This window comes from Micromesistius poutassou (assembly GCF_964030765.1).
Source record: "Micromesistius poutassou genome assembly, chromosome: 13".
Lineage (NCBI taxonomy): Eukaryota > Metazoa > Chordata > Actinopteri > Gadiformes > Gadidae > Micromesistius > Micromesistius poutassou.
In genome coordinates, this window is record NC_140283.1 from 7,916,512 (window position 1) to 7,934,760 (window position 18,249).

At 43.4% G+C, this 18,249-nt stretch overlaps 1 protein-coding gene across 1 annotated transcript in view; it reads left to right on the forward strand.

Annotated features, from left to right (window-relative positions):
- Nucleotides 1–1,640: 1,640 nt before the first annotated feature.
- Nucleotides 1,641–18,249, forward strand: part of tat (tyrosine aminotransferase) — a 17,431-nt gene continuing 822 nt past the window's right edge. The window contains exons 1-11 of the mRNA XM_084477598.1: nt 1,641–1,786; nt 2,232–2,539; nt 2,912–3,016; nt 4,087–4,154; nt 4,547–4,705; nt 5,753–5,891; nt 6,485–6,537; nt 7,809–7,961; nt 8,305–8,433; nt 18,036–18,119; nt 18,248–18,249. The exon at nt 18,248–18,249 is cut by the window's right edge and continues 97 nt beyond it. Coding sequence (XP_084333724.1) covers nt 2,257–2,539; nt 2,912–3,016; nt 4,087–4,154; nt 4,547–4,705; nt 5,753–5,891; nt 6,485–6,537; nt 7,809–7,961; nt 8,305–8,433; nt 18,036–18,119; nt 18,248–18,249 — 1,175 coding nt within the window. The 5' untranslated portion in view covers nt 1,641–1,786; nt 2,232–2,256. The remainder of the gene's footprint in view (nt 1,787–2,231; nt 2,540–2,911; nt 3,017–4,086; nt 4,155–4,546; nt 4,706–5,752; nt 5,892–6,484; nt 6,538–7,808; nt 7,962–8,304; nt 8,434–18,035; nt 18,120–18,247) is intronic.

Consider the following 18,249-nt stretch of genomic DNA (forward strand, 5'->3'; position numbering starts at 1 on the left):
GTTACAATCGGCCAAACTAGATGGCTTCTGAAATGCTTGTTTTTGTTTTTCACTTTGACCTAGAACCAGACAGGGCACTTTCTTTGAAGGCTCTTTGTTGACGTCCGTGTGCTTTAGCATGTCAGCAAAGCACATGTTACTCAGGTCAGACGCTTGATCACCATGCAACACAGATGTTGAATTATACAGGTGGGGGCTGTTGTGGGCCACAGTGTTCACCATGTTACAAGAGTGTGAGACCAATGGTTATGTAAGGAGTATTGATTCTGGGGCTTATTTGTTATTATTGTGTATTCTAGATAAATACACAATGTTTTTGTGCAAGCATCAAACGACTTGGACCGCCAGGACCCTGGCTGTGACACTGAATGTCCAGCTGTCCTGTGCTGCCAACACGGCTGTGACCCCCCGGCTCCTGCAGATTTATGTTCCTCACCTGGAAGGCCAGGTTTTGGTCCGGGCTCTTGTCATCTCACGTCTAGACTAATGCAACTCAATCCCTACCCGGTCTGGCTGCATGTGCCATTTGTCCCCTGCAGCTGATCCAGAATGCTTCAGCCTACCCAAGTTCTCCAACACTACTCCACTCCTCCACACCCTGCACTGGCTAGCGGTGGTTGCTCCAGGGTTATTCAAGTCACTGGTACTTGCCTACTGTGCTGCAAACGATTCCGGCCCCATCGTACATCGAGGAGTATGGCCCAACCATACACGCCACAGACCTTCCGTCGTTTTTACATCTCTCCATCTCTTGCTTCTTTATTTTAGAACTCCTAGCAGTTTGCCTATTTGAAAAATGTTATGTCATCGAGTGATTCTTGCACCCAGTCTCGAATCAGTCTAAGAGATGTGCTTCCGTTGTTTACAAATGGTTGTGTTGTTCATTTTGATCTGGAAGGGCATGCTGTGGATGAAGCAAATATCACAATCGAGGAGCAAGCGCTCCAACTGATAAGACAAGGCTATGTCCCCCCATTATGACGTCCTGAGGAGTTCCATAAATCATTGATTTCCATCTGATTAACCATACTAGTTTTATTGGGGAGCAGAGCTGTTCTCAGCATCCTGAGTCCTTGCTTTTGCCAATGCATTGGACTTCCGCTTTGGAAGCTCTTAGAGAGACGCAGGGTGAATCTGAGGCCTCAGATTATTGTATAGGCCTCGGTTTATTGTATGTTTGGCCTCAGATTATTTTATGTTTGTTGTATGTTATTGTATGTTTATTACTTCTTATAATTAGACTAATTGTTATAAGTTCGGATGACTCTTTATTCTTAAACAGTTTAGACTGAAACGATGGCGTGGTGAAAATTCCCACCACAGTACTTTGAATGTAAATAAGGGGCCAAAGTGCATAAAAAAAACACACAAAAGACAGAAAAATAAAACATGAGTCATAGATAAATAATTCAGGCCGATAGCCTACTTATAAATGTACAATTAAATATATTATTTCATTCATAATTGCCCATCATTTAATACGAATGAAGCTGTAGAAAATAATAAAATGCCCAAATACCATGGATCTTTAAACCAGGTTCGACCCCTTAGTCGTAGCCTACCCGCCCACATTTTCAAAGGGAGGACTGGTTCAGCAGTGATGCAACGGGGGTGTATTGTACACCCATTCTTTCAACCAATGAAAATATAGGCCCTATTCAACACCCATTTTCAGGGTATTCCTATAAAACCGCTAAATGAAAGTTACCCTTGTTAAAGTTACCCTTCTTATTGTGAATATCTTACAGGAAAAATACCCGCATTTGGACTACCGATTTTTTCTGAGGTAGGCCCTATTGCAATTTTCCCTTTTTCCCCTTAAATTCCTTGTAACAAACTTTGGTCTTTAAATTGTGCTTCAGTAAGACTATTTTACCTGTGCAGAGGGAATGCACAGAGAGTATTCCTTTCAAATAGCCTATAAAAAGTGATAGAGTGGACATGATATGCATTTGTATTCTTACTATGCCTATTAGTAGGCTATTTTGTTTCGTGTAATATGATAATAGGTTTCAATCTTAAGTTGCATGACTAAACGAAATACTTGATTTATTGTTTATACCTATGGAAAATACATAATAATTATAATATAATATAAATATGATTTAAAAAACAATATTTTTTCAATTATTATTATTATTATTATTATTAGCTTACTTCAAGCAACGTTTCAAACAATTTCCTTTGCCTTCCTCCCGATGTTGCTTTAATTCTCTCATCTCTTCTTTCAGACTTTTACAAAAGTAAAATTTCAGAATGACAAGCAAATCATATGTGGTTCAGATGAACGCTAACGGAGTGATTGAAAGCAATGTTGTTAACGGGGCCAGTCTGACGAGCAAAGGAGTGAGAGGGAATGGCTTCCATCAGGTCAGTGTAAACAACATGAAATGCCCAGCCAAAGTAAAGAGCCGCAGGCAGAGATGGGACGTCAGACCCTCAGAGATGGCGAACAAAACTTGCAATCCCATTAGGGACATTGTGGATGGTATGAAACTCACGCCTAATCCGGAGAAAGCCATGATCGCTCTTTCCATAGGTGAGACATATTATTCAATTAACTTTACATACATACATACATACTTACACACATACATACTTTTTACACATGCAGAGTCTACACAACCTGTGTTTTGTAGGCAGTATGTATCTGTATGTATCTAATATACGAACTGCCGTTGGCCTGTCTCTGATGCATCACAACATCCGCCTATTTTGTATGATGTAGGTAGGCTATCTATTGTTTGGGCAAATGACAGCAGTAGTCTACAATCAAATGACAAATGATTGAATTCGAATTTTATCCAGAAATAATGCCAATATATAGGTCTACTTAACATGTATTTTCCTTGCTATCTCTATTGGTCTATGTTATTCAATGGGATGTGTTCTTGTTATATCCGTTGTTTAGGGGACCCCACTGTGTTTGGGAACCTTCCTACTGACGCCTGCGTCCTCAAGGCATTGAAAGATGCCGTGGAGTCGGCGCGGTACAATGGCTATGCGCCCTCTATCGGTGAGACCATAGACTTACTTAGAGTTTTACATTAAACCATTTGGGGTGTTAGGGAAAAATGGCTTGTAACTAGAAAACAAAATAAGAAATAAGAACAAGAACATGTTCAAACCTTTAATGTCCCATGCAGGTGGGTATTTCAATTCAGGATTCCATTCAATTTAACACTGGCTCTTTCTTATTGATTTTCAGGCTGTAAAATAAGGGTTGGGCTTTGTATGTAGACTAAACTCAGGCAAACAACTCCTGATCAACAATTTGACCAAAACTTTAGTATTCTGAAAATTTCTATCAACCATTGATTATTGTCCACCAGAAATATTGTGAACGATTGAATTATGACCAAGCAAGTCTATTTGTGAGAGGACCAACTCTATTATAACCTGTAGATGCTAGCCTACCTATTGAAGACCTATAGCGAACAGAGTCAACCAAGGGCCCTTTCCCAAGAGAATTCCATGTGTCGTTTATTACACCTCCTCATGGATATCTTTATGTTAACCCATGTGGCATAGGGATTTGTTTTCTTAGATTATACATGGCTCATCTCATAATTAATAAGGTGACAAGTTGCTTTTAATCACAGTATTTTTAATCACAATATCAAATGAGTATTCATTTGATATTGCTGTAATGTTTAAGATGTAACTTCTCTTTACACTGTCATGCTTAAGATGTTACTTCTTGACACTGAGAACTCAGGGAAGGAAGATAAGCCCATGATTAGTTAATGGGGAACCGGGATGGGGGACACGGAGGTATCAGTTCTAGGCCCGGTGGATACAGTGTTGTGATTGGTCAGTGCATGTGGGGGGAAGCCACACCATTTGCAAATTTGCAGATCAGGAGTTCTTTGCAAACCAACTCAGGTTTTGTTATTACTTCTGTGCAAGTGATAATAAAGTATTTATCTTTCAAACCTTCTCGACCCTCTCGTATTTAGTTTAAGTGTTAGAGTGTGGGTTTTTATCCACACACATCAACACTTATTGCATCTCTCCTGTTTCCTACACATTTCAGTGTGTTTCCGATCAGGATGAATGCAATCCTCTTGTCACACACATTTGCAGGTTACCAGAAAAGCCGAGAAGCAGTGGCTAACTTCTACAACAGCCCTCTGGCTCCGTTAGAGGCCAAGGTAGCACACCGTCTTATGCTCGTGTCTTATTGTCATCTGCTAGAGGCATACACACACACACACACACACACAGGCACGTACCCACACACAAACACACACACACACACACACACACACACACATCCACATGTACAGCACACACAAACATAGACATACATCTACACAGACATACACAGACGTACACACATAGACATACACACACACACACACACACACACACACACACACACACACACACACTGACTGACTGACCAACCTCAAATGGTTCCTTGACTAAACTTGGACTGTATGTATTCTTCATGTGTTTCTACCATTTGTCTCACCCCATATCATTATTATTATCATGATGAGGTCCAACTCAGTGGTACCCCCCCTCTCCCCTTGGTCCCCAGGACGTGGTGCTGACCAGCGGCTGCAGCCAGGCCATTGAGCTGTGCATCAGTGTGCTGAGCAACCCGGGAGACAACATCCTGATCCCGTGTCCGGGCTTCTCCCTCTACAAGACCATCGCTCTGTCCATCGGGGTCCAAGTGAAACTGTATAACCTGCTGGTGAGCAGAGGCTCCGCCCTGTCACACACACACACACACACACACACACACACACACACAAATATATATTCTGTGCAGCAGTTACAGGGCCAGTCCACCCGTGCTGTGATTGCTGAGCTACTCACCAGACTTTCCTTGTGGTCATAAGTCCTTCCAGTTACTCTGATAATGGGAAGCAGAGTTTGTAGACACACATCACACAATCAGGGTTTGTGCAGTGCAAGTAAGCCTGCTCTACAACCCTTGTCCTAGGGAGATGTTTTTTCACCATAAAGTCAAGCACCTCAAACACTCAGCCACTGTGATATTGTTCCAATAAATGTAAAAATATAGCATATAGCCCGAGACCAATGTTATCATTATGGGGGTGACAGGTTCACACCTTTACATGCTCTTAGCCAACTGCACAGAGGTAGGGTTTGGCTAATCTCTGATACACCACTGCTTCTGTGTTGTAGCAGAACTTCTGGGGGAGCAGAAAGCCTGGGTCAAAAAACAAAGGGGGCGGAGTTATGCCTAGTTTGCGGTATCTTTTTGGAGATATTATACGGAGGAAAATCATTTGTGCGTGAGGATGAGGCTTTCCAAAGGGGCAGCATATTTCTAAGAGTGGTGCTGATTTGAAATCTTTATATACTTATGACTTTATATACTTATACTTTTTACATTTTACTACTGCTGGCTTTTACTACTACTGAGTTTTTTGTACAAATATTTGCCTCCAGCAACACGATTGGTCGGAAACAAACATGAAACGAAAGCAAGTGAAACACCCCGTTCACCCAGATTTGAGCCTGTCTGCAAATCACACTGTAGATATTAATCCACAGTCTAGGGTAAAACGAACTCTGGGCAGGATAGTGGCAGGAGGGGTGCTGAAGGATTTGTGGTTTAAATCCCCAATGCTAGCAGCCTACCTGAAGGTACCTATGCCTTACCTGGAGCTGATCCCTGACTGCCCGCATCGGGTGTCTCCTTCATGATTACATTATTAAATAAAAACAAATGTAATAATACCTTGGTGGGGGTGCCTTGCTGCCTCTGCAGCCGGAGAGGTCCTGGGAAGTGGACTTGGAACACCTGGAGAGTCTTGTTGATGAGAGAACCACCTGTCTGGTCCTCACCAACCCTTCCAACCCCTGTGGCTCTGTCTTCAACAAGGAGCATCTGGAGGCCATCCTAAAACGTAAGCTCAATAATAAGGAATGCTAATAGTGCCAATGTCAAATGGATCACAGTTACCCCATCTTGAACCTGCTGGGTGAGCCAGCACCTGGTAATGACAGAATCACGGCCCTCGTGCACACTTCCTCGACTAGTTATTGTGGATAGGGCCGTGATTAAATCATTTCTGGTTCACGCTGACTCCCACAGTCCAGGCACGGGGACTATAAATCAGGCTTCAGAGGATCAGAAGCATGTTGACCTGAACACTGCACATTGGAACTGCCCTATTAAATGACCTGAACTGAAATGGATGGATTGTTGTTGTGATGGTTGGCTGCATACCCCTGTGCCATTAGGCAAGGCAAGGCAAGGCAGCTTTATTTATATAGCACTTTTCATACACAAGGCAGACTCAAAGTGCTTCACATATATACATTGTCATACAATAAAAGAAAATAATAGATACGTAAAAAAAAGTAAAATAGATAGAAAATAAATGCAAAGTTAAAAAAAGCAATGTATTTAAGATCAACAGTCTCTGATACCCACGTCGGGACTCCGACCCGACCTAAAGGAACTTGGTTACTGATTACTGATGTCTTTTGCTCCCAGTGGCCTCAAAACACTGCCTACCGATCCTGGCTGATGAAATATACGGAGACATGGTAAGACAACATTAAAAACAACTTGTCTCAGTGGTGGAAGTGACCATGAATACATACATACACACATATACACACAAACACACACACACACACACACACACACACACACACACACACACACACACACACACACACACAACCATGCATTTACCCACAGAAGAAAGAGGGAATAGTTCTTCTGTTCTTCTGCTGTAAAGAGGTCTGTTATGGGCTCTGTACAATGCATGATCTCATTTGTTTTGGCTGTTGGCGGATTTAATGGCAAGGAAAAAATATTATATAACATATTTAAACTATGAATGTGGTAACAATTTTCTCAACATACAGTATGTCGACTCCCATCACTTTGAGCTCTTTGTGAGAGTGAGCGGAATGCTCTTTCGGGGTTGTTGAGTTTGTTTGCCTAACCACCCAACCCCCAGCTCCATTTGCCTGTCCAACACAGTCCGACCACAATGACTTTGCACTCTTTTTGTCCCAGGTGTTTGCAATTAATGCTGTGTTTTTGACCAAAAGAGGGAGGGGCTTGTGAGTATCCATATAGAGGAGAAGGGAGTGATGGAGGAATGGCCAGGCCCTCAGCTTAGAAGATGATTGATCATCTTTGGGGGTGGGGAGACGTCAGGGGCCCACGAGTGCTCGGACTGGCTCCGCTGGGAGAATCGATTCAGACCCAGTACGAGGAGGGTCTTGTTACTTCCCCCTCTCCCTATTTCTCTGTAAGTCAGGACAGTGCAGAGCCAATCAGAACTGGGGCGGATCCCTATGCCTGGAGATTCTTAGCTCTGGTTTTAATGAAAGCCAGAAAGCATATTCAGTGGGCCAGCAACCGTGTCAAAGCTCTGCTGGCTCTCGCTACCGCTAGGCTGTGCTCCTTTGCCCATCATCACACTCACTTCCACATTTCTCTTTCTGTTTTTTTCTGCTGGTTCTTCATTGCACATGGTTGAGTTTTTGCTTACGTGGACCACAGCCTTTTAGTCCTTGTATTATTGGTTCTAGGAACACAAAACATAATTAATATCATAATAATAAAAAAGAAAACAAAGTTTGACTTTTAAACAAAGCTAGAACCATCACACCACCACAGGGTTGCCTTTATGTTAAAATAACATATACAGGTATATTTCATTGTATCAAAGATACAATCAGATTGTAGTATTCTAACCTCAAAGTTGTTCTGTAGTGAAATGTTTCCTGTAGCCCAGTGTGCCTCGATGAGCCGCCACATCATCACATCTTCACCTTCTTGCTTGATTGCTCCTGCCCAGGTTTTCCCAGGATGCACATACACCTCCCTGGCGACACTGAGCAGTGACGTGCCCATCCTATCCTGTGGCGGTCTGGCCAAACGCTGGCTGGTGCCCGGCTGGAGGATGGGCTGGATCCTCATCCACGACCGTAACAACGTCTTCGGCAAAGAGGTGTGTCCGTCCTCCATAGGCTCTGGTCTTCCATCACGTCATTAGAGTTTGTCATGAAGTACCCTGACCGCTTTAGACTTTAGGTCAATGTTTTATTATTGTTTTTTTATCTTTACTTACTATTAAGATTACACATTAAGCAGAGAACAATCAAGGGAAGATTCAAATAGGTCAATTGTATAATAAATGTATAATATATATATATTGGTAACAGCAGATGGCAGGATTTTACCTACAGCAAATTTGTGGTAAAATCTTGTCCAATGAATGCTATTGAAAAGGTGAAGGGGTGAACCCCTAGTTTGTCATTCACATGGATTTCATGAGGTGATCACGTTTCCAGATCAGACAGGGCCTGGTGAAGCTGACCCAGCTGATCCTGGGAGCCTGCACTCTAGTCCAGGGGGCGCTGGAGAGCATCCTACAAAACACACCGCAGCACTTCTATGACGGCACCACAAGCTTCCTCAAGGTACATCACCACCGCCACCTCCACCACCACCTCCACCTCCACCACCACCTCCACCACCACCACCACCATCACCACCACAACCACAACTACCACCACCACCACCACCATCACCACCACAACCACAACTACCACCACCACCTCCACCACCACCACCACAACTACCACCACCACCACCACCACCACCACCACCACCACCACAACTACCACCACCACCACAACTACCACCACCTCCACCACCACCTCCACCACCATCACCACCACAACCACAACTACCACCACTACCACCATCACCACCACAACCACAACTACCACCACCACCACCACCACCACCATCACCACCACAACCACAACTACCACCACCACCATCACCAACACCACCACCACCACCAGCACCACCACCAACACCACCAACACCCCCACCCACACCACCACCAACACCACCACCCACACCACTGAGTAGGACCGTGTGCATCGACTTAAGCTTAGACAGTTCATATCAAGGGGAGTCTTGCTTGTTTAGGTTCAATATGGGTGCAGATCAGCAGAGAGAAGGCATTCATCCACCTATTGATGATATTAATAATGAAAAATAAAATTAATTAAAACTGCGCGCAGTGATGAACGGGACCTCGCGCCGGCTTGCAGCCGCCACTACGAGGTCCCGTTCATCACTGCGCGCAGTTTTAAAAAAAAATCGCGCCGGCTTGCGGCCGCGTCACGTGCCGTCGTAACATGTGTGCTGGCAAGATGTGCACATGTTAGGACCGCACGTGACGCAGCCGCAAGCCGGCGCGAGGTCCCGTTCATCACTGCGCGCAGTTTTAAAAAAGCGCAGTTTAAAAAAAAATTCGCAAATTTATGTAATCTGTAGAAGCAGAGGTGCCCTGTGGTGTCCTACTGATTGTTTTGACATTAACATGTAAGACCACATTTAACTGAATTACATGTTGTAACAACTTTAACTAACATTATTAACCCTACATCAATGATCCGATGAATTCCCTAGTTGGAGTTAGTTGAAATACAAGGCGAAAAAGTGAAAGAATTCCATTCAAAATGGCCAACTTTGACAGCACGCCACGGCCATGCCCTTCAATGTACAGTCACAAATAACACGGCGTTGGTTGAGCACCATGTTTTGACTGTACTGACTAATTGTGAAGCAGATCCGATAAATACCCTAGGAGGAGTTTGTTCAAATACAAGGGGAAAAAAGCGAAAATAAGACCACGGAATTCAAAACGGCCAACTTTGATGGCACGCCACGGCCACGCCCTTCAACGTAGAATCACAAATAGCACGATTTTGGTTCAGCACCACTTCATGACTGTACTGACCAATTGTGAAGCAGATCCGATAAATTCCCTAGGAGGAGTTAGTTGAAATACAAGGCGAAAAAGTGAAAGTATTCCATTAAAAATGGCCAACTTTGACGGCACGCCACGGACACGCCCTTCAACGTACAGTCACAAATAGCACGATTTTGGTTCAGCACCACTTCATGACTGTACTGACCAATTGTGAAGCAGATGCGATAAATTCCCTAGGAGGAGTTCGTTCAAATACAATGCGAAAAAGTGAAATTCCATTCAAAATGGCCAACTTTGACATCACGCCACGGACACGCCCTTCAACGTACAGTCCCAAATAGCACGATTTTGGTTCAGCACCACTTCATGACTGTACTGACCAAATTTGAAGCAGATCCGATAAATTCCCTAGGAGGAGTTAGTTCAAATACAACGCGACGGAATTCAAAAATTGCCAACTTTGACGGCATGCCACGGACACGCCCTTCAACGTACAGTCACAAATAGCACGATTTTGGTTTAGCACCACTTCATGACTGTACTGACCAATTTTGAAGCAAATCCGATAAATTCCCTAGGAGGAGTTCATTCAAATACAAGGCAAAAAAGTGAAAAAAATTCAAAATGGCCGCCAAAAGTGAAAATTTGAAATGCAAATAGCCGACTTCCTGTGGAGTTTGGGGCATGGGTCCAAGAGGCTTTTCTGTAGGTATGGGCACATTGTACGTGAATACTGAGTTTCATACATATTGGTGAAATGTGACGTAGGGGCTGCATTTTAAAGTTCCTGTAGGGGGCGCTACAAAAAATAGAAACACGAATTTTGGTATGTGAGCTATCGGCATCAGTTTACACGTGTCCTGTGAATTTCATATTCATAACTATTACGGTGTCCGCAGAGTGATCGACCCTCCTCTGGCGGCCATGTTGTTTTTTCAATCGACTTAATTTTAATTGAGCAGTTAGAACTTTGGTACTTAACGGCCACTGAGTTGGTCCCGCTCAAATCAAACATTGCGTCTATGAACTGTGGCTATTTTAGTAACAGGCCACGCCCATTTCGAAGCCACGCCCCATTTGAAAAATTGTTGACTTTATCTTGTTCAGAATTTGATTCTGAACAACTTTAGTAGAGGGGTCCAAAGTCCTAGGAGTCCAACTTCATGTAGATATGTGCAATTTACTATTTTCGGGGTGAAAAACACACCCATTTTAGAACTCAATGGCTCATGGGTACTTTGAAATTTATCCTACAGACTAATCCTTATGTCAGATTGAAGGTAATGGGCCATAGATGATATGTGCCAAAGGAATTTTGTCAAAGTCGAAAAACCTGGGATCCTTGGGGAATTTACTGTTTTTAACTAAATTCAAAATGGCGGGAAATCTGGCTACCGGAAGTGCTAAGTTAGTATCTGCAAATTTCTTCATTATGAGGATTTGCATATGTGTGCAAAGTTTCATGAGTTTAGGTCCAACCGGTGACGAGTTATGCTTGTGCAAACGTTGAAATTTTGGCATAGTTGGTATAGCGCCACCTAGGGGCAAATGTGAATTTGAGGGCTAGAATATCAAATTTTTCACCAGTCCCACAAAATGTGCCAAATAAAAATGAGTTTTCGAATATGTGCAGGGGGGGAAAAATGCAGTCGAAATCCTGGAAAATAATAAGAAGAAGAAGAATTAAAACTGCGCGCAGTGATGAACGGGACCTCGCGCCGGCTTGCAGCCGCCACTACGAGGTCCCGTTCATCACTGCGCGCAGTTTTAAAAAAAAATCGCGCCGGCTTGCGGCCGCGTCACGTGCCGTCGTAACATGTGTGCTGGCAAGATGTGCACATGTTAGGACCGCACGTGACGCAGCCGCAAGCCGGCACGAGGTCCCGTTCATCACTGCGCTCAGTTTTAAAAAAGCGCAGTTTTAAAAAAAATTCGCAAATTTATGTCATCTGTAGAAGCAGAGGTGCCCTGTGGTGTCCTACTGATTGTTTTGACATTAACATGTAAGACCACATTTAACTGAATTACATGTTGTAACAACTTTAACTAACATTATTAACCCTACATCAATGATCCGATAAATTCCCTAGGAGGAGTTAGTTGAAATACAAGGCGAAAAAGTGAAAGAATTCCATTCAAAATGGCCAACTTTGACGGCACGCCACGGACACGCCCTTCAACGTACAGTCACAAATAGCAGGATTTTTGTTCAGCACCACTTCATGACTGTACTGACCAATTTTGAAGCAGATCCGATAAATTCCCTAGGAGGAGTTCATTCAAATACAAGGCAAAAAAGTGAAAAAAATTCAAAATGGCCGCCAAAAGTGAAAATTAGAAATGCAAATAGCCGACTTCCTGTGGGGTTTGGGGCATGGGTCCAAGAGGCTTTTCTGTAGGTATGGGCACATTGTACGTGAATACTGAGTTTCATACATATTGGTGAAACGTGGCGCAGGGGCTGCTTTTTAAAGTTCCTGTAGGGGGCGCTACAAAAAATAGAAACACGAATTTTGGTATGTGAGCTATCGGCACCAGTTTACACGTGTCCTGTGAATTTCATATTCATAACTATTACGGTCTCCGCACAGTGATTTTGAGCCTCTGGCGGCCATGTTGTATTTTAAATCGACTTAATTTTTGGTGAGCAGTTAGAACTTTGGTACCTAATGGCCATTGAGTTGGTCCCGCTCAAATCAAGCATTGCGTCTATGAACTGTGGCGATTTTAGTGTCAGGCCACGCCCATTTCGATGCCACGCCCCATTTGAAAATATGTTGACTTTATCTTGTTCAGAATTTGATTCTGAACAACTTTTGTATTGGGGCCAACATCATAGGCGTCCAACTTGACGTTGATATGAGCAATTAACTATTTTCGAGGTTTCAACCACACCCCTTTTAGAACTCATTGGTGCTCTAAACTTTATTGTACAGACTAATCCTTAAGTCAGATTGAAGATAATGGGCCATAGATGATATGTGCCAAAGGAATTTTGTCAAAGTCGAAAAACCTGCGATCCTTGGGGAATTTACTGTTTTTAACTAAATTCAAAATGGCGGAAAATATGGCTACCGGAAGTGTTCAGTTCAAGAGACTTTTTTGTTCATCATGAGGATTTTCATGTGTGTGCAAAGTTTCATGAGTGTAGGTCAAACCGGTGACGTGTGCTGCTTGTGCAAAGTTTGCACTTTTGAACAGTTGCTATAGCGCCACCTAGGGGCGAATGTTAATTTGAGGGCTAGAATATCAAATTTTTCACCAGTCCCCACAATTGCACCAAAAAAAAACGAGTTTTCAAATATGTTCAGGGGGGGAAAAATGCAGTCGAAGTGTTTAAAAATAATAATAATAATAATCACGAGGGTTTCAATAGGGTCCTTGCCAAGTTTGGCTCGGTCCCTAATTAAAACTGCGCGCAGTGATGAACGGGACCTCGCGCCGGCTTGCAGCCGCCACTACGAGGTCCCGTTCATCACTGCGCGCAGTTTTAAAAAAAAATCGCGCCGGCTTGCGGCCGCGTCACGTGCCGTCCTAACATGTGTGCTGGCAAGATGTGCACATGTTAGGACCGCACGTGACGCAGCCGCAAGCCGGTAAGAGGTCCCGTTCATCACTGCGCGCAGTTTTAAAAAAAATTTGCGCCGGCTTGCGGCCGCGTCACGTGCCGTCGTAACATGTGTGCTGGCAAGATGTGCACATGTTAGGACCGCACGTGACGCAGTTGCAAGCCGGCACGAGGTCCCGTTCGTCACTGCGCGCAATTTTAAAAAAGCGCAGTTTAAAAAAAAATTCGTGAATTCATGTAATCTGTAGAAGCAGAGGTGCCCTGTGGTGTCCTGCTGATTGTTTTGACATTAACATGTATGACCACAATTAACTGAATTACATGTTCATTAACCCTACATCAATGATCCGATAAATTCCCTAGGAGGAGTTAGTTCAAATACAAGGCGACGGAATTCAAAAATGGCCAACTTTGACGGCACGCCACGGCCACGCCCTTCAACGTACAGTCACAAATAGCACGGCGTTGGTTGAGCACCATTTTGTGACTCTACTGACCAATTGTGAAGCAGATCCGATAAATTTCCTAGGAGGAGTTCGTTCAAATACAAGGCGAAAAAAACGAAAATAAGACCACGGAATTCAAAACGGCCAACTTTGACGGCACGCCACGGCCACGCCCTTCAACGTACAATCACAAATAGCACGATTTTGGTTCAGCACCACTTTATGACTGTACTGACCAATTGTGAAGCAGATCCGATAAATTCCCTAGGAGGAGTTCGTTCAAATACAATGCGAAAAAGTGAAATTCCATTCAAAATGGCCAACTTTGACATCACGCCACGGACACGCCCTTCAACGTACGGTCCCAAATAGCACGATTTTTGTTCAGCACCACTTCATGACTGTACTGACCAATTTTGAAGCAGATCCGATAAATTCCCTAGGAGGAGTTAGTTCAAATACAAGGCGACGGAATTCAAAAATGGCCAACTTTGATGGCACGCCACGGACACGCCCTTCAACGTACAATCACAAATAGCACGATTTTGGTTCAGCACCACTTCATGACTGTACTGACCAATTTTGAAGCAGATCCGATAAATTCCCTAGGAGGAGTTCATTCAAATAAAAGCCTAAAAAGTGAAAAAAATTCAAAATGGCCGCCGAGAGTGAAAATGAAAAAATTAAAATTTCCGACTTCCGGTGGGGTTTGGAGCATGGGTCCAAGAGGCTTTTCTGTAGGTCATGGGACCTTATACGTGGCTACCGATTTTCATACATATTGGTGAAACGTGGCGCAGGGGCTGCTTTTTAAAGTTCCTGTAGGGGGCGCTACACACATGAGAAACACGAATTTTGGTATGTGAGCTAGAGGCAACAGTTTACACGTGTCCTGTGAATTTCATATTCATAACTATTACGGTGTCCGCAGAGTGATCGACCCTCCTCTGGCGGCCATGTTGTTTTTTAAATCGACTTAATTTTTGGTGAGCAGTTAGAACTTTGGTACCTAACGGCCATTGAGTTGGTCCCGCTCAAATCAAACATTGCGTCTATGAACTGTGGCTATTTTAGTAAATGGCCACGCCCACTTCGATGCCACGCCCCATTTGAAAAATTGTTGACTTATTCTTGTTCAGAATTTGATTATGAACAACTTTAGTAGAGAGGTCCAACACCATAGGAGTCCAATTAATGTAGATATGTGCAATTTACTATTTTTGGGGTGAAAAACACACCCCTTTTTGAACTCAATGGCTCATGGGTACTTTGAAATTTATCCTACAGACTAATCCTTATGTCAGATTGAAGATAATGGGCCATAGATGATATGTGCCAAAGGATTTTTGTCAAAGTCGAAAAACCTGGGATCCTTGGGGAATTTACTGTTTTTAACTAAATTCAAAATGGCGGGAAATCTGGCTACCGGAAGTGCTAAGTTAGTATCTGCAAATTTCTTCATTATGAGGATTTGCATATGTGTGCAAAGTTTCATGAGTTTAGGTCCAACCGGTGACGAGTTATGCTTGTGCAAACGTTGAAATTTTGGCATAGTTGGTATAGCGCCACCTAGGGGCGAATGTGAATTTGAGGGCTAGAATATCAAATTTTTCACCAGTCCCACAAAATGTGCCAAATAAAAATGAGTTTTCGAATATGTGCAGGGGGGGAAAAATGCAGTCGAAGATGAGGGAAAATAATAAGAAGAAGAAACACGAGGGTTTCAATAGGGTCCTTGCCAAGTTTGGCTCGGTCCCTAATTAAAACTGCGCGCAGTGATGAACGGGACCTCGCGCCGGCTTGCAGCCGCCACTACGAGGTCCCGTTCATCACTGCGCGCAGTTTTAAAAAAAAATCGCGCCGGCTTGCGGCCGCGTCACGTGCCGTCGTAACATGTGTGCTGGCAAGATGTGCACATGTTAGGACCGCACGTGACGCAGCCGCAAGCCGGCACGAGGTCCCGTTCATCACTGCGCGCAGTTTTAAAAAAGCGCAGTTTTAAAAAAAATTCGCAAATTTATGTAATCTGTAGAAGCAGAGGTGTCCTGTGGTGTCCTACTGATTGTTTTGACATTAACATGTAAGACCACATTTAACTGAATTACATGTTGTAACAACTTTAACTAACATTATTAACCCTACATCAATGATCCGATAAATTCCCTAGGAGGAGTTAGTTGAAATACAAGGCGAAAAAGTGAAAGTATTCCATTAAAAATGGCCAACTTTGACGGCACGCCACGGACACGCCCTTCAACGTACAGTCACAAATAGCACGATTTTGGTTCAGCACCACTTCATGACTGTACTGACCAATTGTGAAGCAGATGCGATAAATTCCCTAGGAGGAGTTCGTTCAAATACAATGCGAAAAAGTGAAATTCCATTCAAAATGGCCAACTTTGACATCACGCCACGGACACGCCCTTCAACGTACAGTCCCAAATAGCACGATTTTGGTTCAGCACCACTTCATGACTGTACTGACCAAATTTGAAGCAGATCCGATAAATTCCCTAGGAGGAGTTAGTTCAAATACAACGCGACGGAATTCAAAAATGGCCAACTTTGACAGCATGCCACGGACACGCCCTTCAACGTACAGTCACAAATAGCACGATTTTGGTTTAGCACCACTTCATGACTGTACTGACCAATTTTGAAGCAAATCCGATAAATTCCCTAGGAGGAGTTCATTCAAATACAAGGCAAAAAAGTGAAAAAACTTCAAAATGGCCGCCAAGAATGAAAATGAAAAAATTAAAATTTCCGACTTCCGGTGGGGTTTGGGGCATGGGTCCAAGAGGCTTTTCTGTAGGTATGGGTACATTGTACGTGAATACTGAGTTTCATACATATTGGTGAAACGTGGCGCAAGGGCTGCTTTTTAAAGTTCCTGTAGGGGGCGCTACACACATGAGAAACACGATTTTTGGTATGTGAGCTATCGGCACCAGTCTACACGTGACCTGTGAATTTCATATTCATAACTATTACGGTGTCCGCAGAGTGATCGACCCTCCTCTGGCGGCCATGTTGTTTTTTAAATCGACTTAATTTTTGGTGAGCAGTTAGAACTTTGGTACCTTACGGCCATTGAGTTGGTCCCGCTCAAATCAAACATTGCGTCTATGAACTGTGGCGATTTTAGTGTCAGGCCACGCCCATTTCGATGCCACGCCCCATTTGAAAATATGTTGACTTTATATTGTTCAGAATTTGATTCTGAACAACTTTTGTGTTGGGGCCAACATCATAGGCGTCCAAATTGACGTTGATATGAGCAAATAACTATTTTTGAGGTTTCAACCACACCCCTTTTAGAACTCATTGGTGCTCTAAACTTTATTGTACAGACTAATCCTTAAGTCAGATTGAAGATAATGGGCCATATATGATATGTGGCAAAGGATTTTTGTCAAAGTCGAAAAACCTGGGATCCTTGGGGAATTTACTGTTTTTAACTAAATTCAAAATGGCGGAAAATATGGCTACCGGAAGTGTTCAGTTCAAGAGACTTTTTTGTTCATCATGAGGATTTTCATGTGTGGGCAAAGTTTCATGAATGTAGGTCAAACCGGTGACGCGTGCTGCTTGTGCAAAGTTTGCACTTTTGAACAGTTGTTATAGCGCCACCTAGGGGCGAATGTGAATTTGAGGGCTAGATTATCAAATTTTTCACCAGTCCCCACAAATGTGCCAAATAAAAATGAGTTTTCGTATATGTTCAGGGGGGGAAAAATGCAGTCGAAGTGGCTAAAAATAATAAGAAGAAGAAACACGAGGGTTTCAATAGGGTCCTTGCCATGTTTGGCTCGGTCCCTAATAATCATGAGGGTTTCAATAGGGTCCTTGCCAAGTTTGGCTCGGTCCCTAATAATAATATACTTATAGATAGGAATTAATGTTCTGCAACGCTGTAATTTTTCTCTTTAGGGTCATATTGGTCTTTTAAATGGTCTTCTAACCTAAGAGTTTTAGCTCTTATACTTACACACATCCTTTCTCTGTGTGGTGCTTTAATGAATTAGGCATGCCACCTCCATCCTGATAATCACATACTTTGTGTATTCCAGAGTAGACCTTCAAGAGTTTTGTCCGGGTTAAACGGCTATTCATTCCCATTGGAATCATTTGATGGAACTATGAGTGACATACGTTGAACTAGTTTGGCTGGCTTCGGAGTGTGTGTACTAGAAACAAAAGATGTGATTATTTTGACTATGCCCTTTCCTCCTCCTCCTCTTCCCCTCCTCCCTCTCCTCCTTCCTCCTGCAGGCAAACGCGGAGATTTGCTTCAAGGAGCTGTCCACTGTCCCCGGCCTCACCCCAATCATGCCCTCCGGAGCCATGTACATCATGGTGAGTAGTACGCTGCAACCCCCCCCCCCCCCCCCCCCCTGTTGGCTAGTGGGTACACTGTGTGTCTAGAACAGCAAACACAGCACATGCAGCACAGCACGTTCTAAATTGTGCCTATTGACCTGCAGGT